Source organism: Stegostoma tigrinum, chromosome 13, assembly GCF_030684315.1.
Source record: "Stegostoma tigrinum isolate sSteTig4 chromosome 13, sSteTig4.hap1, whole genome shotgun sequence".
Classification (NCBI taxonomy): domain Eukaryota; kingdom Metazoa; phylum Chordata; class Chondrichthyes; order Orectolobiformes; family Stegostomatidae; genus Stegostoma; species Stegostoma tigrinum.
This window is the reverse complement of record NC_081366.1, coordinates 72248919-72273124: the sequence shown is the minus strand read 5'-3', so window position 1 is coordinate 72273124 and position 24206 is coordinate 72248919. Positions and strand designations below refer to the sequence as shown.

The following is a 24206-nucleotide window of genomic DNA, read 5'->3' as shown; positions in this document are numbered from 1 at the left end:
CTGCCTGACTAAGCCCCTGGACTGGTATCACAGGTTGCCCTTGACATACTGTGCCAGGATCTCCTCAGTGAAAGTGACCCACTTGACTGGACTGAGGTCCTATCAACAATTATGGCAGGTTTCCTGGGTTTCTGTCTGTGCTAAACAACAAGGTAATATAAGCAGTACTATACCGGTACCTCTGGCTCAGAGGCCAAAGCACAAAAAGACAATGCAAGGCAGGGATGCTGTGAGGATTCAGATGTGCTGTGTCAGTCACTGCATGCTATGACAGTGAGCAAAGAGCACAGAGATATAGCCAGGTCCTGCCCATAACATGGGGGCATGTCTGAATTGCAAAGTATCCTTGCAGCAGCATTACAATTGATTGATGATCCAGACTGAGATGCAGCACTGAGAAGCACCCTGTAAATGGATCATTGGTCTGCCATGAGGATTCTTACACGCTGGCACAGGTTGAATGGCAAAGGCTTTGGACATGGTGTGCACGTAGCTGTTGCCCATGGAGAGTGCCCTCTGATGCCCTATGAGGTATGGTGGCTCAGTGGTGTCTCTCAGTGCCAGGGACCCAGGTTTAATTCCAACCTCGGGCCTCAGTCTGTGTAGAGCTTGCATATTCTCCCTGTGTCTGCATGCATTTCCTCTAGGTGCTCTAGCTCCCTCCCATAGTGCAGGGATTGACCATGCTAAATTACCCCAGAGTGTCCAGAGATGCACAGGCTGTGTGGATTAGCCATGGGAAATGTAGGGTTATAGGGACAGGGTTGGGGTGTGTGTCTGGGTGAGATGTTTTCAGATGATCAGTGTGGACTTGATGGGCTGAATGGCCTCTTTCTACATTGTAGGGATTCTATGATTCTAAGTTTCACAGCTGTTCATATCTAAAAGTGTATTTTGGTGCCTGCTGTCCAACATGGACCAAATGGGCGTTTTAGTCAGCCAGCAACCACACTGACTTTCACATTGAGAATTCATGATGTCTAGAACATTTGGCATATTTTTGAAATAGGAAACTGCATATCAATGAGGTTAGTTATGTCATGAATGAGGCGTTTCGCAAGCTATGAGCCCTTTTATTTGGCAACTTTCTGTTGTTGAGTGAGAGAATCATCATATGGTTTGGCAATAGCAATGAAAAGTAAAGTATCTTTCTCCTAATGTCAAGAAAGGCCTCACAGAATTCCTCTAATCTTGGCAATTCCGTCTTGGCCCACTTTGCTCGGATCCCTATCAGATTCTACTGAAGGAACCCAAATTTCCTCTAAGGCCACTTCTCTCGGCCCTGATAGTTGGTGAGCCCACTTCATATTAACCTCGAAGAATGGAGGCTCCTCAAAAATATGATCATTTCAGGCTGCTGTTGTGCCAAAGCAGCAATAGTGGTATTCTCCATCAACAGGGGATACGGTTAAGCCAATGAGATGTTCTGCCTACCTCTCAAATGAGGAATGTGCACAGGAGTTTTGGTGCCAGAGTACTGCAAAGTATGTGGACATTACTTTTTGTTGGTCGAGAGTGCATGGCGGTAGCTCTTCATCTACAGTCCATGTATTGGCAGTATTCCTACATTGCTGGTAGGTTAGCTGTTTCTGGTACTTTAATGATGGATGAGGATGTATGCCCTTGCTGGCATGTGACTCGTAGGTGATTGTGTTGAGATTAAAGACACTTCCATTGTTTCCAGCTGCAGGAGGGATCTTCGAGCATTGTCATGGGGTTTTAAGTTGTTCGACTTTAGGAAGAACATAAAGGCTGTGGAGAGGGAACTGAGTGATTTCCCGGGCTGGAATTTGCCAGTCCTTTTGGAGACGGCCTGAAAGATGAGAGAGTTAGGAATCTGGAGGTGGAAGATGTGGGGAAGTGTATTACCAGCAGGGAGCATCTCAACACTGCAGCCATGTTCTGGCCATGTTCTGGAAATCACGTGCTCAGTAAGGAACCATGTCCTGCTAACGGATTAATAATGAAAGAGAAAACAGTCATGTGAGGAGATGACCAAGGATCCTCTCAGCTGGTTCCCCTTGCAGTGCATTCCTTTTCAATATTCTAAGGAGGAGCCCTCAATGATAACACCTTCATGACCATGGTTCAGTCCCAGGGAATGTGCTCAATAATATGGCACCCCAGTATTTGGGACCTATTTTTCTGGCCCTACTAGATTTCTGAACAAAACGTACCCTTGCTTCAAAGTGCCTACTCGTCCCATCCCTGCGATCCTGCAATCCCATTGGTGCCCACCTCCATGGGTGGCACTGTTGAGCTGATATCTTCCAATTGGGTAAGCAGCACTTGGATGGGAAGTGGGCTTTCATACTTTTTATTGTCAGTCACCCATTAAATGCTGCATCCCTTCGTCAACCCACTAGGCACTTCTGCTGAAAGGAGTGGGATGGGCCCAACCTCTGGCCTGTACAGATTCTACCAGCTCAAACAATTCAAGTTGCAGGGTTAAAAGCCTTCTGTTATTGAGAAAAGAGTTAATGACTCATTGTAAGCAAAGACAAACACTCATTGCAATACTTGTCATTGGTTTCTCACGTGTTCAAAATATGTCAAAGATTTGCTCTTTTCCAGTGTTCTTCCCACACGAACAGAGTCCCATCAAAACACTGAAATCTCTCAAATAGTGTTACATCCTAAGGTCCAGAAGGCCTGCCCTGATCTTCAGATTTTTACCATTCACCTGAAAGGGGGAAACTGCAGTATAATGGTGTGCAAACAGTACTGCGCAAATGCAGCCCTGAAATGGCCACTTAAATCTCCTCGCTGGAATGGTTTCTGAGGCCACGTTCGACTGAGATGGTGTTTTGAGTGCTACCACATGTGGGCACTTGGAGAAGCTTTGAGGTAAGGAAGACTTGGGCTATGTTATGAGCACCAGCGGGAGCATAGCAGTACGGGAATGAGTGGTGAGCTGATAAGAGACAGTAATCTTAGTAACAGGAAAGATTTGTAAGGGAGCTGAGGGTGATGGTCAATTCATTGTTTCTTAGTTAGTCTAGGTTTGGACAAGTGGTTTAGGAAATCACTGACCAAGTTCGTTTGATACATGTAGGATGGGGATTATAGGGAGGCAACAAGGAACTGTTGGCCGAAATAAGTAGCTCCCATGATTGAATTTCGAGCCAAGAATATTCAATAGCATGAAGGGTCCAGGCAGACTGGGAGAAGCCAACAGTGGCAAAAGGGTTGGGAATCAAATGACACCAGCTCAAGGGAAGGCGACGGCTTCGTTGTGTTATGACTGGATTGTTAATTCAGAGACCCAGTAATGTTATGCTAGGTTTTTTTTCCAGAAGAACGGTCCTGACCCGAAAAGTCAACTTTCCTGCTCCTCTAATGCTGCCTGAGCTGCTGTGTTCCTCCAGCTCCACACTGTGTTATCTCTGATTCTAGCATCAGTCGTTCTTACTAACTCTGAGTGATGTTATGCAAACCCTGGTTTAAATTTGATCAGGGAATTTGAATTCAATAAAAAAATTCTGGAATTAAGAGTTAAATGCTGACCATGATTCCATTGTTGATTTTTCGAAAAACCCATCTGGTTCGCTAATGTCTTTTAGTGGACCAGCCTTACCTGGTCTGGTCTACATGTGTCTCCAGACGTACAGCAATGTGGTTGGCTCTTAACCACCCTCTGGGCAATTAGAGATGGGCAATAAATGCTGATCTAGCCAGCAAAATCCTTGTCCTGAAAATGAATGAAAAAACACATAAGTAGCGGCATTGTGATGTACAAAATGAACGTGGAAGCGCTCAGCATTTCTGGCAATATGCACAGATCGAGAAACAGAGTCAACTTATTAAGGTAATGAAGCATTGTTACAGACAGCAAAATGGGAGATTGAAGAGTTTCAACTGAGGGACAAGGGACAAAAAGCAGGTCTGTGAGACTGGAGAAAACAAACAATAAGAAGCATTGGTTTGAAAAGACCACAAAGAGAGTCTGACAGAACAAAAACAGAAACCACTGTCTGAAAACAAAAAAAAACAGAACATGTCATGGAAAGGAAAGGAAGTGGTAATGGGTGTGGCAGATGGCAATTGTAGCTTGTTGGGTTTGTGTCTGAGCTGGCGGAATTCAACATTGAGTCTTAAAGTTTGGAACCTCATCTTTCAATGAGTCAGCATACATTGAATGCTTCACTGAATTTAAGACAGTAGACTCTTCTCTCCTCCCCCACAGCCCTCAATTTCCTTTCCTTTCTCTGCATGTTTCTCTCATTTTGCTTCCAGACAGCTCCAGTGACAACTATTGTTTCTTTGTTTCTTTGCTTACCCCATCTCCATTCTCTTTGCTACTGAAAGACTGACTCTTTTCTGCCATTTGATCTCTCCCTTGTCTTCTCCTCTCTATCACTGATCTTGGTGTTGTCCCTGTCCCACCCACCTTGGCTCAAACCCAATTACATCTCCAGCCTTTTCCCCATTCTGATGAAAGGTATTTGCCATCCTGACATACCCACTCTGATTTCTCTCTCCTCAGATTCCGCTGAATATTTCCATTCTTATTTCAGATTTACCATAGCCGCACAGTTCCCTGCTTTCACTTATGTGCAAGAGGAAGGACATTTTTACCGAGAGGTTAGGGTGATACTTGAGAGTGTGTGGCCAGCGGATGCAATTGTGGCTTCTAAAGAACAATTCTCTGAAGACAAAAGTAAATTGTGCGATCTATAAGGAGTTGTGGAGATGTGTGTGAGTGGAAATGCTGGGGGGTGGAACTAATTATGCAGTTCTTCCGACGGAGGACACAGATATGATGGACTGAAGGGTATCATCTTCTATGGTGCAACTATTCCATGATGCTAAGAGACCAGCTAGAGTCTGTAATAACAAGGTTTGGAGCTGGATGAACACAGCAGGCCAAGCAGCATCTTAGGAGCACAAAACCTGATGCTTGACCCTCTGTGTTCATCCAGCTCCACACTTTGTTATCTCGGATTCTCCAGCATCTGCAGTTCCTATTATCACTGATACAACTAGAGTCTGCAGCCTGGTTCTGGAGATCAACTGAAGTGATCTTTACACAGAGAGTGGTGGGCATGTAGAATGCGCTGCTGGCAGTGTAGTGGAGTCAGATAGTTCAGAGGTTTTTAAGCACGACATGGGCGATAGTAAAATGCAGGGAATGCCGGGTAGTTTGCTCTTAGTAGGATGATAGGTTGGCACATCATCGTGGGCCAAAGGGCCTATACTGTGCTGTGCTGTTTTATTTTCTAAGACTTTAGACTTGGAAATCTGGGTTTCAGCCAACAGACCAGGTGGTTGATTCTTACATTTGTTAGGGTGTTGATGAGGGGTTAGGATGCAGTGGCCTTCACTATAACCCACACTTGGCCCCTCCCCTGTATTGGAGAAATGGTTCTGCCTTCGAGAGAGCTAATGGGACCTTTCTGGATTTAGCAGGAACCACTGGGAGTGTGGGGCACCACAAGCTAGCAAGTTGAGCCAGAAGAAGGGGAGCTCGGCCATTCTGGATTTACAGGGGACAGGCTAGCAGGACCCGGTGGATTAGGATTAGGATTAGAGCGTGGGATGGAGTAGGGAAGTGCTAGTAAGCAGGCCAGATAGACAGGGCAGGGACATGCAAAAGGGAAAGGTGAGGATGGTGGGAAGACTGTCTGAGTGATGAAGTGGACTCTGCTGTCTGCTGCTGTGCCTGAGCAGTAGACAATGCTGTTGTAAAATGAATTCTCATTGCTCCTCATGTTGTAAGAGCACTCTGGTGGATTTTCATCTTTTTTCCCTGATTGAGACGTGGAGAGATGTTTCTGGTATCTTCATGCAGATACTTACAGTCTTTATAGTCTGCCTCTGTGGCCATTTCTCTGATACCTCCTTATGTGAGTAGGTGGTCAAATTTCAATTGGGAGTGCTCTTATGAATTGTCTTGCAACATTTGGCTCTTAGTGGTGTTATGGAAGGACAAGTTATTGTTGTAATGCTCAAACAGCACAGCCTCTGACTTTCTAAGCCCATCTTTGTATGTGGAGTTCTTCACAAAATCCAGCACCTGCCAAATCTATATTGTACCCCTCTCTTTAGCATCACCCTCTCAAATCTTTTCCTCATGGTTTTACATATTCTCTCATAGGGTGTGGGTGTCATTAGCTGGCCAGGATTTATTGTTCACCCATAGGTGCCCTGAGAAGGTGGTGGTGGGCTGTCCTCTTGCACCGCTGTGGTCAATATGCTGGAGGTAGAACCACAGTGCCTTTAGGGAGCAATCTCCAGTATTTGACCCAGTTCCATATGGTGAGCAGCTTAGAGGGGAATTTCGTGGCTGGTGGTTAAGCAATGTACTTGTTGCCCTTGCCAATCTGGATTATACTGACTATGTGTCAGTTTCTAGTTCTTGGTGAATTTCTGCAGTGCATCTTGTACATGGTACACATTGCTGCGGCTGAGCATCGCTGGTGGAGGGAGTGGATGCTTGTGGATGTGGTGTCAATCAATAGGCTGCTTTGTCCTGGATGGCGTCAAATTTCTTGAGTGTTGTTAGGGCTGCACTCCAGGGCAAGTGGGGAGTATTCCATCACACTCCTGACTTGTGCCTTGTAGATGGTGGACAGGCTTTGGGGGGTCAGGAGGTGACTTACTTGCTGAAGTATTCCTCTCCTCTGATCTGCTAATGTAGACCTCATATTTATGTAGCTCCTCTCGTTGAACTTCTGGTAAATGGTAACCCCCAGGATGTTGACAGTGAGGGATTCAGGGACGGCAATGTCATTGAATATCAAGGGGCAGTGGTTCAATTGTCTCTTATTGGAGTTGGCCATTACCTAGCATTTGTGCAACACAAATCTTACTGGGTTTTGAGAAGATTTGTAGCTCAGGTTGAGGTTCTGGATGTGAGTTTGCTCGCTGAGCTGGAAGGTTAGTCTTCAGACGTTTCGTCACCATTCTAGGTAACATCATCAGTGAGCCTCCGACGAAGCGCTGGTGTTATCTCCCGCTTTCTATTTATCTGGTTAGGTTTTCTTGGGTTGGTGATGTCATTTCCTGTTCTTTTTCTCAGGGGATGGTAGATTGGCTCCAAATCAATGTGTTTGTTGATGGAGTTCCAGTTGGAATACCATGCACGAGAATTCCAACCGGAACTCCATCAACAAGCACATTGATTTGGAGCCAATCTACCATCCCCTGAGAAAAAGAACAGGAAATGACATCACCAACCCAAGAAAACCTAACCAGATAAATAGAAAGCGGGACATAACACCAGCGCTCACTGATGATGTTACCTAGAATGGTGACGAAACATCTGAAAACTAACCTCCCAGCTCAGCGAGCAAACTCACATCCACAAATCTTACTTGTCAGCCAAAGCCTGGATGTTGTCCAGGTTCTGTTGCATTTGAACATGGACTGCTTCAGTATCAGAGGAGTTGCAAAAGGTGCTGAACATTATGCAATCATTGGCAAACATTCCCACTTTTGACCTTATGATGGAGGAAAGGTCTTTGATGAAGCAGCTGAAGATGGTTGGGCCTAGGACTGGATGGCTGATCTCTAACAACCATGACCATCTTCATATCTGTCAGACATGACTCTAACTAACGCAGAATATTCTTTCTGACTCCTGCTGACTCCAGTTTTATTTGGGATCCATTCTGCCATGCTGGAATATGCGCCACTTTGAATGCAGCCTTGCTGTCAAGGGCTGTCACTCTCACCTCAACTCTGGAATTCAGCTCTTTTGTCCATATTTGATCCAAAGCTGTAATTACGTCAGGAGCTGAGAGGTCCTGGTGGAATCCAAACTGGGTGTTACTGAGCAAGTTATTGCTGAGCAGGTACAGTTACTGATGGTTGAGCGTGGTCTGAAGGGGCAGTAACTGGCTGAGTTGGATTTGTCGTACATTTCGCATACAGGACATACCTGGGCAATTTTCCACATTATCAAGTGGATACCAGTTTTGTAACTGTACTGGAAGAGTACTTATTTTAGGGAGTGGCAAGTTATGGAGCACAAGTCTTCAGTCCTATTGCTGGAATGTTGTCAGGGCCCGTAGCCTTTGCAGATCCAGTTTCTGAAACCAACTGTTTCTTGATATCACGTGGAGTGAATCAAATTGGCTGAAGACTGGTATCTGCAGTGGTGGGGGCCACTGTAGGAGGCCGAGATGGGTGATCCACTTCAGCACTTCTGGCTGAACATTGCTGCAATTGCTTGAGCCTTATCTTTTGCTGTCGTGTTGGACTCTTCCATCATTAAGGATGGGATGTTTGATCTTTTTTTAAAGCCCCAACCACTACGTGATCCCAGGGTGAAGATTTGTCAAGTGCCAAAGCTAATGTTGAATGTTGACTTCTGCTGAGGTCAGTGTGGGAGGGGAAAGGTTGGGGGTGGTAGGTGAAAATGGTAGTAAGTTTCTCAATCATATTATGTTTGTTTGCCAAAATACTGCACCCACCTTTTTCACTTTCTTTTTTTCCAGCAGCTATGAGGCCCTGTAATGTATGTGAGAGCACGTTCAATGTCAAAACAACAACATGGAGATTTAAAGGAGCCTCAGAGCTGTCAGTTCAAGTTCTGTAGCAGCCATTACTGTTCACCACCTCACCTTGTGGCCCCTCTCTGGGGGTCATAACCCACGGCTCAGGAAACTGTAGTCTAAAATCTCAGTGCCTTTTAATGTACACTGGAATTTTACAGAAGTTTGAAACGGCCTGATTGTTCCCTGTCGTGTATGATATTTCACAGGAACAGACAGAGCTCTCTTGTATCCTGAGACCATGACCCCTTGTTCTGGACACTCACCAGTCTGTCTGGCCATGTCGGAATTTAATACATTGTCAATGTGATTCTCCTCCCAATTTCCTCAACACAAATGAATGCAGGCCCAGTGGACCTAACCTCACTTTCACATCACTCCCGCCATCCCAGGAATCAGTCCGGTGAACTTCTGCTGCACTACGTCTTTGGTATCATATATCTTTACTTACATAAGGAGAGCAAAACTGTCTGCTGTGCTCCAAGTATCATCTCATTTATGAGAAGGTACTACTTTGAGAAGTTTTTTTTACGTGTGAATCGTGGGCTAGAGTCACTGTGCACGCCACCCTGAGCCCTGCTGTTAGCAGATGTCACAATGTAAGTTATTTTAAAAAGTAGCTTTTGGGTTAATTGTAACCGTAACTTGCATTTGTATCATACCTTTAATGTGACCGAGACTGGTAGGCAATGTTGGAATGGCGGAGGCACATAGCCATTTCAGTATAAGGGAAGGTAAGTGCAAGAAAGACCACTATATCGAGTAACACTCTACCTGACATCAACTTTCTTCATTTAACCTGTGACCTATGCCTGTTTTGACCAGTTGGATTTGTGCCGATGTTCAATGTGGTGGACAGGGATGGGGGAGTTGTAAATAATGGCCCGGTGTTTGCTGACTCCTTGATGGCGGCATGAATACAATGAAGCCAAACAGTTTACTTGACTCCAGCACTGTGAATGAAATCTCTCACATCTTTCTATGTTCTTTTCCAGGCTCTGGCCAATTCAGACGGAGGTTAGTACACTTGAACGGAGAGGAGTAATGCATACCGGTTGCGGTAGGATCGAGAAACTTGGGTTTCAGGGTTTTCAGGGGCTGGGGAGAAAGCTTGTTGGAAAGAAGTCGAATCGTGTGGCTTTAGATACAGCATTGCAATGTGCGGTGAACAAGTGTTCCTGATTCTAGCACAAATGCCAAGATCTGTACAACCCTAATCATTAATACTTCGAGGCATTGCTTGACTGTTGGCTAATCGACTAATGTGTGATCCTCCAAACAGAACAGTTCAGGGAAATCAAAGGTTTGTCTGTAAAATAGTTGATTTTTAAAACAGTTTTGAACCTTTCTAGGGGTTGGGGGATGAGAGCTAACAGCTGACTATCCCAGAGCTGGCATCAGGGAGGTAGGAACATGAATGGGCCTGCTCGTCCTCCTGAGTCTGCATCCTGATTAATCATGCTTGACTTGTGCCTGAATTCCACTCACCTTAGTCTCTCTCCCTATACCCAACCAGAAACTGTTTAATTCTTGAAAACTTCATATGGCCCAGAGCATTCCTGTGTTTTATGGGGACTGAGCCTTGGTTTCCACAGGTTGTGAAAATGTATGCTCTGCCCTCACTTGGTAATGGCCCAGCCCCAAATTTAATGCTGTCCAGCCCCCAGCAATGGGAAGAATCTTCAACCCCAGGCGATGGCATGCCTGGAACTGGAAGGGCACTTTATCAGGGTTGGCCTGTCCCAACTCCCACCTCAGTGCAGCCTCCCCTCCGTCAGAAAGACGTTCAGCGCGGGGGATGTCCTGTACTCAAACATCCCGACCCTGCCCCCACTTCAGGCCCTTTTGTGCTCAATCGGAAAACACGTCGGCCCTTGTTCAGTCACCGTGAGGACTAACCCAGCTACAAGCAGGCAGTCACCACTCAGCACGCTCAGCAAATCAGACCACGTGTGCATATCATCAGCTTTCAGGGGGTTGTGGGGGTACAGCGCTTGATTGAGGCTACACAATGTGATGGTGCATTCCCACTAGTTTTCACCCCTGAGTCTTGTCAGTGATGCCACCTCATCCCTCACCTCTCAACTTAAGAGCCCTCCTCACAAAACGTTTACCTCGGACCTAAGCTGTATGCAATTTGAGAAACCAATATTTGTGTCATTACACTAGATTGATAAGTGCAAGTGTGAACAGTGTGCTGTACATTGATTTCATGTGATCCATGATTGACCCTTGGACATGATCACTGCTGTGCTGGAACAGCCTGTAGGTGGAGCTGAGGTCCTATGAGTTATTCTCCAACAGGTTCTGTATATAATCGAACCTGACAGTCAAGTAAATGTGATAAAATGTGAGGCTGGATGAACACAGCAGGCCAAGCAGCATCTCAGGAGCACAAAAGCTGACGTTTCGGGCCTAGACCCTTCATCAGAGATTGCTTTTGTGCTCCTGAGATGCTGCTTGGCCTGCTGTGTTCATCCAGCCTCACATTTTATCATCTTGGAATTCTCCAGCATCTGCAGTTCCCATTATCTCAGTCAAGTAAATGTCATCATTTTTGTTTACAGGAAAGGTAGAAGTCAAATTTATATATAACAAATTCCCACAAATAATAATGAGGTGATTACCAGGAGATTTGTTTTACTAGTGACCAGAAACCCAGGTGAACACCCAAATTATTCTCCTCTTGATTCGCATCTCAGGATCGTTTGCATAGTTGAACATTTCACCTGGAATGTGATACTCAGACAGTGCAGTATTCACCAGCTTTTGAAAGGGGGCTTGTTTGATTTGTTCATGGGATATAGGCATTGCTGGCTAAGCCAGTGTTTATTGCTATTAAGAGTCAACCATACTGCTCTGGGTCCAGCATCACAAGGAAGCCAGACCATGTAAGGATGGCAGATTTCCTTCCCTGAAGGACATTAGTGAGCCAGATGGGTTTGTGCAATAATGGACAGTTGTTCCACTATTACTGCATGGCTAGATATATTTTTGGTGCAGATTTTTACATAATTCAAATTTTACCACTTTTCATGTCCTTAGAACATTAGCTTATAGTTCTGGAATACTTGCCCAGTGATCCATTTATGCCATTGCTTCCTCTGTTGAATCCACAATCACAAAACCGTGGCTTTTGGAGCAGTTTGGCTCTCTATTTTGTCATTTAAACATCATATAGGTATTATTTTAAGAATCACTTGGACTAAATACGTTCAGAGAAATTCAGACGAGAATCTTCTTAATGTGAGAGAGAGCGAGTGAGAGAGAGAGTGAAAGATAGATAGATGAGGAGAAAATGGGGCCTGCAGCAAAAGAAGAAGGATATAATTCTCAAAATAGTAAGAAACTCAGCCCAAACTAAAAATATAGAGTTGAGGTTGCTGTAAGGAACACAGAATAGACATTATCAACTGGACTCCCCTCCCAATGAGTTGGCATGCAGAACGGCCGCCCACACTTTGTGCCTGTTTTGTGTTGCCATCCAAGAACCGTTTTCATTGTTGAAGGAAGGTACAGGAAGAAAGGGCCCAGAATTCACCAGGTTTCCATCCCTCATTTCTCACAAACAACAGTCAGGTGGATTGCATTCCCAATACTCTCCAAACACTTACCTGTATCCACCACCCATTCACTGTCTGATGTACAAACGGGGGATGGTAAATGTGCACCCTTCACACCTAACGTAGGATAGGGCTTAAACCAAATGCCATTGGCATCAGGTGTGACGTACACAGTTCTTTTTTTGGCTTCCTCTACTGTCATCGAGCATTTTCTTCAGGTACACTGTGTGGGACCTACAGCATAAACCAGTGAGGAGCTGAGACAGGGAGTTGTGATTGAGGTTCGTATGTTGCAAATCAGTACAAATATCCCAACCCAACTCGTTAAGTTGGTGCTGTTTTTGTTGGCTGAGACCAGGTTGGCAGAATATAGGTTTAAGATGTTTACAATGCGTTATGATTTCAGTCATTCTGGTTAAATGGCACTTGTCTCAGCTTTAGATCACTCCCCATGGACCTGGGTCATTGTAGTGTGTTCAGTTAGGTGTGTGTATACAATGTACAGTAACATCTGTAAGCAGAGAAGCTAGAGTATGCACAGGTCTGTGATATCATAGCAATACGAATAGTCAGTGTAGTTAATAAACTTCAACACATCTGTCTCAATAAGAACCTGATCTTTGTGGTATATGGTGGGTGAGCTACAAAAACCGGTAGCGTTCAGGCGATATCTTATTGGCAATGGTGTTTGGCCTGAAAATCCACAACAGTTTGTATGATAAACAACAAAGTTGATGTTATGATGGTGGATGGATCAGAATTATAACAAAGAAACAAAGAAACCTACAGCACAGGAACAGGCCCTTCGGCCCTCCAAACCTGCACCGATCAAGATCCACTGTTTGACCTGTCATCTATTTTCTAACGGTCTGTGTCCATTTGCTCCCTACCCATCCAAGTACCTGTCCACTAGCACCGCTGGGCTAGTGAGGGGTTAAAGTGACCAGGATTTTCATTCCTGATCTTTATTCAGTGATCCAAGTGACGGGAGCCATGGTGACCATATTGTGGCAGCTTTGAGGTCAGCTGTGAGGCCTTCTAAAGTGGAATAGCTCAATGGGCACTCACCTTGCTGTCTTGTGCACAGCAAGTTGAAGCTTAGTTTGTTATAATCCAGGTGTGGTTCAAGAATGGAGAAGACAATCTAAAAAGCAGTTAATTGAAGATGGAAGTAGATTTTGAGGAAGTCGGTAAGGCAGTTGCTCTGCACATCACAGGATTACTTCCTCGGTTCAATTTCCAAAACAGAAAGAGGATTTTGAGTTGCGTTCACAGCTCTCAGTGTCTTGGTCTAAGGGAGTGTTGTCTACTACAAATTGTAGGCTGGCTACACGTTGCGATGGTGACTCTGTTCTGGTCACATGCACTTATTTGAGTCAAAAGCATCCTTTGCTTTAAGATAACTGCACTTCATCTATGTTGAGGGCTCTTGTAGTACAATGGTAGTGCTCCTATCTCTGGTTTGGGCTCAAGTTCCACTTGACATGATGCATCATAACATATCCAGACAGGTTGATTAAAATAACACTACTTGTTATCTATGTATTCAAACTTAATTTGTGAATCAGCTATCCACATCTGGGGCAGCACAGTGGCTCAGTGATTATCAGTGCTGCCTCACAGCACCGGATATCTGAGTTGGATTCCAGGCTCAGGTGACTGAGTTGAGTCTGTACATTCTCCCAGAGTCTGCATGGGTTTCTTCTGGGTGGTCTGGTTTCCTCCCGCAGTGCAAAGATGTGCAGATTAGGTGGACTGGCCATGCTAAATTTCCCCATCGTGTCTGGGGATGTCTAAGTTTGGTGCTGAATTATGGGTTGGGTCTGGACTGGATGATCTTTGGAGGGTCATGATGCGGAGGTGATGAGTGTTAGACTGGGGTGGAGAAAGTAAAAAGTCACACAACACCAGATCAAGAGATTTATTTGAAATCACAAGCATTTAGAGTGCTGCTCCTTGGTCAAGTGAAGTTTGGAAGGTCAGTATGGATTTAATGGGCCACATGATCTGCTTCCACACTGTAGGGATTCTGTGCTTCTACATCTGAACTCCTGATTAACCACATGAGTCTAACATATTGGACAAAATCAACTGGCATTCCTCATGTGAGGGAGGAGGGGGATTCTTGCAAGGGAAGGGGTTGGAAATTGCAGGTACATTCGATCATTGTTCATTCCTGTCTACATTTTGTGAATTTGTAGCCAAAATCAATATGGAAGCAACCAAAATGTGTCAACTTCACTGATAGTGAACACTGTTTGGAGACTGAAAAGAAGTTCGACTTTCAAAGTGTACCATACAACAAAAGTAATTCAATAAGATGAAATAATTTGAAGAGGTTGTTGTGATCCAATCATTCTGCACACAATAAAATCCCACATGAATTATTTAAGTTGATAGCAAATGGGTCTGCTTTTGCTGATGATGTCTCAGGGAGAAATAGGAATACTTCTTCTGCTTCTGTAAGGCATCTTCAATCCCGTTCTCAATCGGGCACTTTGGTCTCTCATTTAATCTCTCACTAAAGACGGCACTCCCTCACCAGTCCCTATTTACCTTGGTTGGAAAGTGACCTTCAATTGCATGCTCAAAGCTAAGGAGTGGGTCTTAAAATATGTCCAGGAGAGAGAAATTTAAAAAAAAAACTTCTGTTAAGGGCAGCAAGTAAAAGGTAATTAACAGGCTATTGAGCTCTATCCCTTAAGTTCAGTTCTCTCTAAATAAGTAGGAGAAGAGACTACAGAGTTGAAACATACCCCAATAGAATGGCGATAAACTGACTTAACAAACAGTCTTAGATTTACGTCAGCTTTTGTGCTCCTGAGATGCTGCTTGGCCTGCTGTGTTCATCCAGCCTCACATTTTATTATCTTGGAATTCTCCAGCATCTGCAGTTCCCATTATCTCTGATACTATTTTAACCTCACTGCGAAGCCTCTTCCAGGGATGCCTAACCTGAAGAAGTTACCCTCCTCCCTCCGGACCAACCTCAGGGAATCTCTCTCCCATTGCAACTCTCTTGTAATCTCTTCGGCCTTGAAACTGCTCGACCATGTCCTGAAGCAAACCAGGTACCACAGCCACATCACCTTCCTCAGCACCTGCCTACGGAACCAGATCATTCCCAAGGGACTACAGTCCACATTTCAGCCTTCCCAATTTGGCCCCAACCGTGACCACCTCTACACCCAGAATATTCAGACCCTTCAGAAGCGTTTCTCCCTGCGAGTCCTGAAACAGACACTTGCAGACATGCGCCGGCACCTCCAGACACTGCAATCTAGCCTGCCCCAGCTCAGAGCCTCCCTCTCCCAGACCTGCAAAGGACCTCTGCTGTTTTTCATCCTCCGCAGGATCCACAGACTGAACACCCAGTTTCACTCAGCTTTACTGGACACCAAAAATCGTAAGTACAACCAACTCACGGGCCCCTGCCACCCACAAGAGGATTCCTGCGCCTCCCAAATCCCGACTCTGTCCCTGCCCCTCCCCCACCATGCACCCGCCGCCATTGACCATGAGGACACGGTCCGAGACCCCACGGATGACGTCACATCCGCCTCCGCCGGCCACAGAACTTCCGGAACCGCTGCTGCAGTCACCACCTCCACTTCCAGGTACAACACCTCACACACCACCCTCACCACAGCTGCTGCCGCCCACCCCGATACTCCAACCGCCGACGGAACACCGCCCACGGCCGACGCCGACGGAACCCCGCCCACGGCCGACGACCTCATCGCTCCGCCCACAACCTTCACAGCCAGCAACCCCAGAGGAGACAGCCACACTGAGCCCTGCCGCATCTTCACCATCCCCCCAGGCCTTCCACTGACTGAGGACGAACGGTCAGTCCTTAGTAAGGGGCTCACCTTTGTCCCCCTACAACCACACATCAACGAATACCAGTCACGGTTGGACATAGAGCAGTTTTTCCGCCGTCTTTGCCTGCATGCCTATTTCTTCAACCGGGAACCTAACCCTCCTTCCACTGACCCCTTCACCCGCTTCCAACACAAGTCCTCCTCCTGGACACCACCCCCAGGCCTCCTACCCTCCCTCGACCTCTTCATCTCCAACTGCCGTCGAGACATTAACCGCCTCAACCTCTCCACCCCTCTCACCCACTCCAACCTCTCCCCTGCAGAACGGGCAGCCCTCCGCTCCAACCCCAACATCACCATCAAACCCACAGACAAGGGTGGCGCAGTGGTAGTATGGCGCACTGACCTCTACATCGCCGAGGCCAGACGCCAACTCTCCGACACCACCTCCTACCGCCCCCTCGATCATGACCCCACACCCGAGCACCAAACCATCATCTCCAACAACATTCACAACCTCATCACCTCAGGGGACCTCCCACCCACAGCCTCCAACCTCATTGTTCCCCAACCCCGCACGGCCCGTTTCTATCTCCTTCCCAAAATCCACAAACCTGCCTGCCCTGGTTGACCCATCGTTTCAGCCTGCTCCTGCCCCACCGAACTCATCTCCACCTATCTGGACTCCATTTTCTCCCCTTTGGTCCAGGAACTCCCCACCTACGTCTGTGACACCACCCACGCCCTCCACCTCCTCCAGGACTTCCAATTCCCTGGCCGCCAACACCTCATATTCACCATGGACGTCCAGTCCCTATACACCTGCATTCTGCATGCAGATGGCCTCAAGGCCCTCCGCTTCTTCCTGTCCTGCAGGCCCAACCAGTCCCCCTCCACCGACACTCTCATCCGCCTAGCTGAACTTGTCCTCACCCTCAACAACTTCTCTTTTGACTCCTCCCACTTCCTACAGACTAAGGGGGTGGCCATGGGCACCCGCATGGGCTCCAGCTATGCCTGCCTCTTTGTAGGTTACGTGGAACAGTCCCTCTTCCGCACCTACACAGGCCCCAAACCCCACCTCTTCCTCCGGTACATTGATGACTGTATCGGCGCCGCCTCTTGCTCCCCAGAGGAGCTCAAACAGTTCATCCACTTCACCAACACCTTCCACCCTAACCTTCAGTTCACCTGGGCCATCTCCAGCACATCCCTCACTTTCCTGGACCTCTCAGTCTCCATTTCAGGCAACCAGCTTGTAACTGATGTCCATTTCAAGCCCACTGACTCCCACAGCTACCTAGAATACACCTCCTCCCACCCACCCTCCTGCAAAAATTCCATCCCCTATTCCCAATTCCTCCGCCTCCGCCGCATCTGCTCCCACGATAAGACCTTCCACTCCCGCACATCCCAGATGTCCAAGTTCTTCAAGGACCACAACTTTCCCCCCACAGTGATCGAGAACGCCCTTGACCGCGTCTCCCGTATTTCCCGCAACACATCCCTCTCACCCCGCCCCCGCCACAAACGCCCTAAGAGGATCCCCCTCGTTCTCACACACCACCCTACCAACCTCCGGATACAACGCATCATCCTCCGACACTTTCGCCATTTACAATCCGACCCCACCACCCAAGACATTTTTCCATCCCCACCCCTGCCTGCATTCCGGAGAGACCACTCTCTCTGTGACTCCCTTGTTCGCTCCACACTGCCCTCCACCCCCACCACACCCGGCACCTTCCCCTGCAACCGCAGGAAATGCTACACTTGCCCCCACACCTCCTCCCTCACGCCTATCCCAGGCCCCAAAATGACATTCCACATTAAGCAGAGGTTCACCTGCACATCTGCCAATGTGGTATACTGCATCCATTGTACCTGGTGTGGCTTCCTCTACATTGGGGAAACCAAGCGGAGGCTTGGAGACCGCTTCGCAGAACACCTCCGCTCAGTTCGCAACAAACAACTGCACCTCCCAGTCGCAAACCATTTCCACTCCCCCTCCCATTCTTTAGATGACATGTCCATCATGGGCCTCCTGCAGTGCCACAATGATGCCACCCGAAGGTTGCAGGAACAGCAACTCATATTCCGCCTGGGATCCCTGCAGCCTAATGGTATCAATGTGGACTTCACCAGTTTCAAAATCTCCCTTCCCCTACTGCATCCCTAAACCAGCCCAGTTCGTCCCCTGCCCCCACTGCACCACACAACCAGCCCAGCTCTTCCCCCCCACCCACTGCATCCCAATACCAGTCCAACCTGTCTCTGCCTCCCTAACCGGTTCTTCCCCTCACCCATCCCTTCCTCCCACCCCAAGCCGCACCCCCATCTACCTACTAACCTCATCCCACCTCCTTGATCTGTCCGTCTTCCCTGGACTAACCTATCCCCTCGCTACCTCCCCACCTATACTCTCCTCTCCACCTATCTTCTTTTCTCTCCATCTTCAGTCCGCCTCCCCCTCTCTCCCTATTTATTCCAGTTCCCTCTCCCCATCCCCCTCTCTGATGAAGGGTCCAGGCCCGAAACGTCAGCTTTTGTGCTCCTGAGATGCTGCTTGGCCTGCTGTGTTCATCCAGCCTCACATTTTATAGTCTTAGATTTAATGTCATTTTTGACTGAAAAGTAACAGGAAATTGCTAAATCAAATATAAAGTCACACAAAATGTCTTTACTGGGTCCCACTTTCAGGATAGATGAGGATACTTTAGCTGTATCTGCCCTGGGGAGAGATGGTGAATTCACATTGGAAACACATTTTAATTGTGCAAAGGCTCTAAAGATTGTGTCTAAACATTGACGTCCGGTCTAAAGATTTCTCTCTGCTGTTGTGGGTTACATCAAAGTAAAATCTTGACTTTGAGCTTTGTGGAAATATTGAACATGACGACGTGGTGTGCAATAGGACTCAGGTCTAGAGTTGCAACAGTTCTTACTGACGCTAATTTGGAAATGCTGTGACTCCATAGGTCAGATATCGATAGCTTTTTGATGGCTTTAGATCTTTAAGGAATCCCCTGACAACTTCTCTTCCAATTTGTGAATCAAAAATGTCACAGTCATGACAAGATTTGGTAAACACCCCAAGGTGGAAAATAAAGGGCTCAGAAGGGGAGATTGTTGTCACAACAGATCAAAGCTTTCACAAGAGATTTGAAAGCGCGAAATGTTCGAAGTATAAGGGTTATGGAGAAGAGATGAGCATGACAGACATGAATAGTGGAGATGCAGAATGGAAATCATGGGATTACTCGGGAAAAGAATATTCATGGAAGTGCTCATAAAGGTGTACAGGTTTTAATTATTTTGTTTGAGTGAATAAGGTGAGGCTGTTTAAACAGATTTATTGTGTCAGTCACCAGAGAACAGACATCTGAAACAAAGTAACAAGGTGAGGAAAATCTCAATGAGCAGACCAGGTTGTTCTAGCCCACAATATATATTTTGATAATAACTTTTGGGTCTTCCCAATGAATGTGTTTGAGGTGGAGAGCTTTCAGCTGTGAGGGAGAGTGACAAGTGGAGAATATTCTCAGATTGACTCTGATTAAATCTAGGGAAAGCCATTACTGTCTGTTTAAGGGACCCATCAGGCCATCTCTGGTGTTAGCTCAGCAGTCAGCGTAAACCCAACACTCATATTCCACTTGGGAACCCTGCAGCCTAATGGTATCAATGTGGACTTTACAAGCTTTAAAATCTCCCCCTCCCCCACTGCATCCCAAAACCAGCCCAGCTCGTCCCCGCCTCCCTAACCTGTTCTTCCTCTCACCTATCTCCTCCTCCCACCTCAAGCCGCACCTCCATTGACCACCTACTAACCTCATCCCACCTCCTTGGCCTGTCCGTCCTCCCTGGATTGACCTATCCCCTCCCTATCTCCCCACCTATACTCTCCTCTCTACCTATCTTCTCCTCTATCCATCTTCGGTCCACCTCCCCCTCTCTCCCTATTTATTTCAGAACTCTCTCCCCATCCCCCTCTCTGATGAAGGGTCTAGGCCCGAAACGTCAGCTTTTGTGCTCCTGAGATGCTGCTTGGCCTGCCGTGTTCATCCAGCTTCACACTTTGTTAACCCAACACGTGTGTCTGTTTGTGGGGTCCTCGACAAACAAGGTTGTCTTGTATCTGAAGGCACTGGCCAAGCATTGAAAATAAACCCCATCTGGCTCTTGTTGCAAAACCCCTCTCTCTGTCCCCTACATGATTACCCTTGTAATGAGGTCGGCCGGGTGGACCTCATAGAATATGGGTTTCCCTGTTTGGGGCTGTCAACCTGATCCCGTGGGGAAGCCCTGGCTGACAGATGTTAACAGGAGTGTCTGAGGTTCTGTTCACTCTAGGAGCTGGCTCTGAAGGAGCTAGATCACTGTTGAGGATTCTCCACATTTAAATAAAGGGTGACTCATTGATGGGATACCATCGCCTCATCTCTCATCCATATTATGTTTGTCCTCCTTGTCACAGACTTCAGTGCCTAAAGTTCAAGTAAAGTTCACTGCCTTATCAGTGGTGCTGTTGAGTACAGATCTGTTGGCGTCTGATTGATCCTTGGTCCCAAGGATCTCTGAATGGGCCTGGATGTTGGGGAGAGACCCAGAGCTGACCTGCTAAGTGTTTGACTAGAACAAGCTGCTGTGGGCTTTCCTGTCAAGATGTGGTATTGTCTAGAGATAGAGGATCGCCGACCTCAGATTTGCTGTGATGTGATTGCGCCTGCGGGAAACAAGTGTTAAGAGATTCTGCTGGAAGGTTAGAAATAGGGCAGCTCAGAGTAGGGAGTGGTGCTACAGGAGGCCATTGGATCAGCAGGCAGTGTCTGAGACCCCTGTTCTCTGCATAGCATCTGCCCTTGTAAGTGGAGTCAGATTCAATAGAAAGTGAGATATATCCAAAACAAAATGCAGGGCTAATAGCAAATGAAGGGTCAATGAGAGAACTCTTTTCAAGAATTAGTATTGACAAGTTTGCCTTTTGTTTGTGGTTAATGACACTAATCTGAGGTGTGGTGTGGCCTTCAGTTTAAATCATCACCAGTCAACCCGCTCAAATGAAAGAGCAGCCCTCTGGTCCCCTGAAACTATGGTAATTTTTATCATTTACAATTCTGGGAAGTAATCTGAATAGCTGAGCAATTTGGTCAAGCAATAGATTTGCTTCACTTCTTTCTCAGCCCCAGCTGAGTCCGAACAGCAGCTTCACTTGTATGGATTGGGGTCCTCTAGATGATATCGATTAGATTGATTTGACTGTTTGAGGCAGATCTCTGGCTGCGTCTCCACTTGTAACAGGAAACCCTGAGGTCTATAATGGTTACTACAGATGACAACACTCGATAACATCAGAGCCGAGGAGGCAGTATGAAAGAAGAGGATGTTTGGGTCCAGCATTTTTTATCTATCAAATAGGCCAGAAAGGCAAACTAGAAGCCTAATTCTTGAGTGATAATGGGAACTGCAGATGCTGGAGAATCCAAGACAATAAAATGTGAGGCTGGATGAACACTGCAGGCCCAGCAGCATCTCAGGAGCACAAAAGCTGTCGTTTCGGGCCTAGACCCTTCATCAGAGAGGGGGATGGGGTGAGGGTTCTGGAATAAATAGGGAGAGAGGGGGAGGTGGACCGAAGATAGGTGGAGAGGAGAGTATAGGTGGGGAGGTAGGGAGGGGATAGGTCAGTCCAGAGAAGACAGACAGGTCAAGGAGGTGGGATGAGGTTAGTAGGTAGGAGATGGAGGTGCGGCTTGGGATGGGAGGAAGGGATGGGTGAGAGGAAGAACAGGTTACGGAGGCAGAGACAGGTTGGACTGGTTTTGGGATGCAGTGAGTGGAGGGGAAGAGCTGGACTGGTTGTGTGGTGCAGTGGGGGGAGGGGACGAACTGGGCTGGTTTTGGGAACCCTGCAGCCCAATTGCACTGCTTGGGAACCTGCAGCCCAATGGCATCAATGTGGACTTCACCAGCTTCAAAATCTCCCCTTCCCCCACCGCATCCCAAAACCAGCCCAGTTCGTCCCCTCCCCCCACTGCACCACACAACCAGCCCAGCTCTTCCCCTCCACTCACTGCATCCCAAAACCAGTCCAACCTGTCTCTGCCTCCCTAACCTGTTCTTCCTCTCACCCATCCCTTCCTCCCACCCCAAGCCGCACCTCCATCTCCTACCTACTAACATCCCACCTCCTTGACCTGTCCGTCTTCCCTGGACTGACCTATCCCCTCCTTACCTCCCCACCTATACTCTCCTCTCCACCTATCTTCTTTTCTCTCCATCTTCGGTCCGCCTCCCCCTCTCTCCCTATTTATTCCAGTTCCCTCTCCCCATCTCCCTCTCTGATGAGGGGTCTAGGCCCAAAACGTCAGCTTTTGTGCTCCTGAGATGCTGCTGGGCCTGCTGTGTTCATCCAGCCTCACATTTTATTATATTAGCCTAATTCTTGAGTTTTGTTTTACTTTATTTGACATATTGCTCAATTTGTTACAAGCAACTGCATCAAAGACTGTACTCCAGGGCCATGCTGGTGGACAGAGATAGAGCCTCTAACTGCAACTGATTGAGTTTATATAGCAACTTTAACACAGTAAAATATTCCATGACAGTTCACCAGAGGTAATCAGTCAGAATTTGACACTGAGTATTTTTTAAAATTCACTTGTGGGAATGTGGGCATTGCTGGCTGGGCCAGTATTTATTGTCTGTCCCTGGTTGCCCTTGAGAAGTTGGTGGTGAGCAGCCTTCTTGAACCACTGTAGTAAATGTGCTCTGGGCTGACCTCCAATGCAGTTAGAGAGTGAATCCCTAACCCTAATCCAGACTTTTGACCCAGAGACACTGAAGGGATGGTAATTTAATTCCAAGTCAGGATGGTGAGTGGTTTGGAGGGCAATTTAAAGGGGGTGGTATTCTTGTGTACCTGCTGCCCTTGTCCTTCAAAGTGGAAGTGCTCATGGGTTTGGAAGGTGCTGTCGAAGATTCGTTGGTATATTTTTGCAGTGCATCTTGTAAATAGTAGCAGCAGTGTATGCTAAGTGCCAGTGGTGAGAGAGTGGAAGTTTGCGGATGTGGTACCTGTCAAATCAGGCTGCTTTGTCCTGGATTGTGTCAACATTCTTGAGTGTTGTTGGAAGGGGCACTCATCCAAGCAAATGAGGAATGTCCCTTCACACCCTGACTTGTGCTTTTTAGATGGTGAACAAGGTTTGGAGTGTCAAAAGGTAAGTTACTTGCAACAGTGTTCCAAGCTTTGCAGCCACTGTGTTTAGCTGGTGAGTCCAGTTGAGTTTCTGGTCAGTGGTAACCCCTGGGATGTTGATCGTGGGGAATTGGCTGGGATTGATTTTTTCCTGCACTTTATGCACAAAAGACACTTGGTCAATTTTCCACATTGTCAACTGGATGCTAGATTTGTAAGTAGACTGGAAGAGTATGGCTATGGGAGCAGCAAGTTCTGGAGCATAAGCTTTCAGTGGTATTGCCAGATTGCTATCAGGGCCCATAGTCTTTTCAGTATCCAATACCTCTAACTGGGCTAGTTCAGTATCTGAGAGTCACAAAAATTGCTGAACATTGCTATCTTGATTGGTAAAGTGATCAAGAGTCATGGCGAGAAGGCAGGAGAATGGGGTTGAGAAACATATCAGTCATGATCGAACGGCAGAGCGGACTCTGTGGGATGAATGGCCTAATTCTGCTCCTACGTCTTATGGAAATCTTTGGTGAACATTCCCACTTCAGACCTTATGATGGAAAGAAGATCATTGATGAAGCAGCTGAAGATGGTTGGGCCTAAGGAACTCCTACAGACATGTCCTGGAGCTGAGACGATTGCCCTTTAACAATCACAACCATCTTCATATGTGTCTGGTATGAATCCAACCAGTCAAATGTTTGTTTTCTGATACCCATTGATTGCAGTTTTGTTTGGGTTCCTTGACGCCACACTCAGTCAAATGCAGCTTTGATGTCAATGGCTGTCATTCTCACCTCACCTCTGGAATTCAGCTCTTTTGTCCACGTTTGAACCAAGGCTGTAATGAGATCAGGAGCTGAGTGGCCCTGGCAAAACCCAAACTGGGAGTCACTGAGCAAGTTATTGCTGAGCAGGTGCTGTTGATAGTGCAATTGATGACACCTTCCATCACTTAACTGATGATTGAGGGTAGACTGATGGGACTGTAATTGGCCGGGTTGGATTTGTCCTGCTTTTTATGTACAGGATATACCTGGGCAATTTCCCACATTGTTAGTCAGATGCCAGTGCTGAAACTGTACTGGAAGTGCATGGCTTGGTACAGCAAGTTCTAGAGCACAAA

The 24206-nt window shown here is 46.9% G+C and overlaps 1 protein-coding gene across 1 annotated transcript in view; it reads left to right on the top strand.

Annotated features, from left to right (window-relative positions):
• Positions 1–24206, top strand: part of LOC125458493 (regulator of G-protein signaling 14-like) — a 101174-nt gene that overhangs the window by 18611 nt on the left and 58357 nt on the right. Inside the window, exon 2 of the mRNA XM_048543787.2 lies at positions 9494–9515. Coding sequence (XP_048399744.1) covers positions 9494–9515 — 22 coding nt within the window. The remainder of the gene's footprint in view (positions 1–9493; positions 9516–24206) is intronic.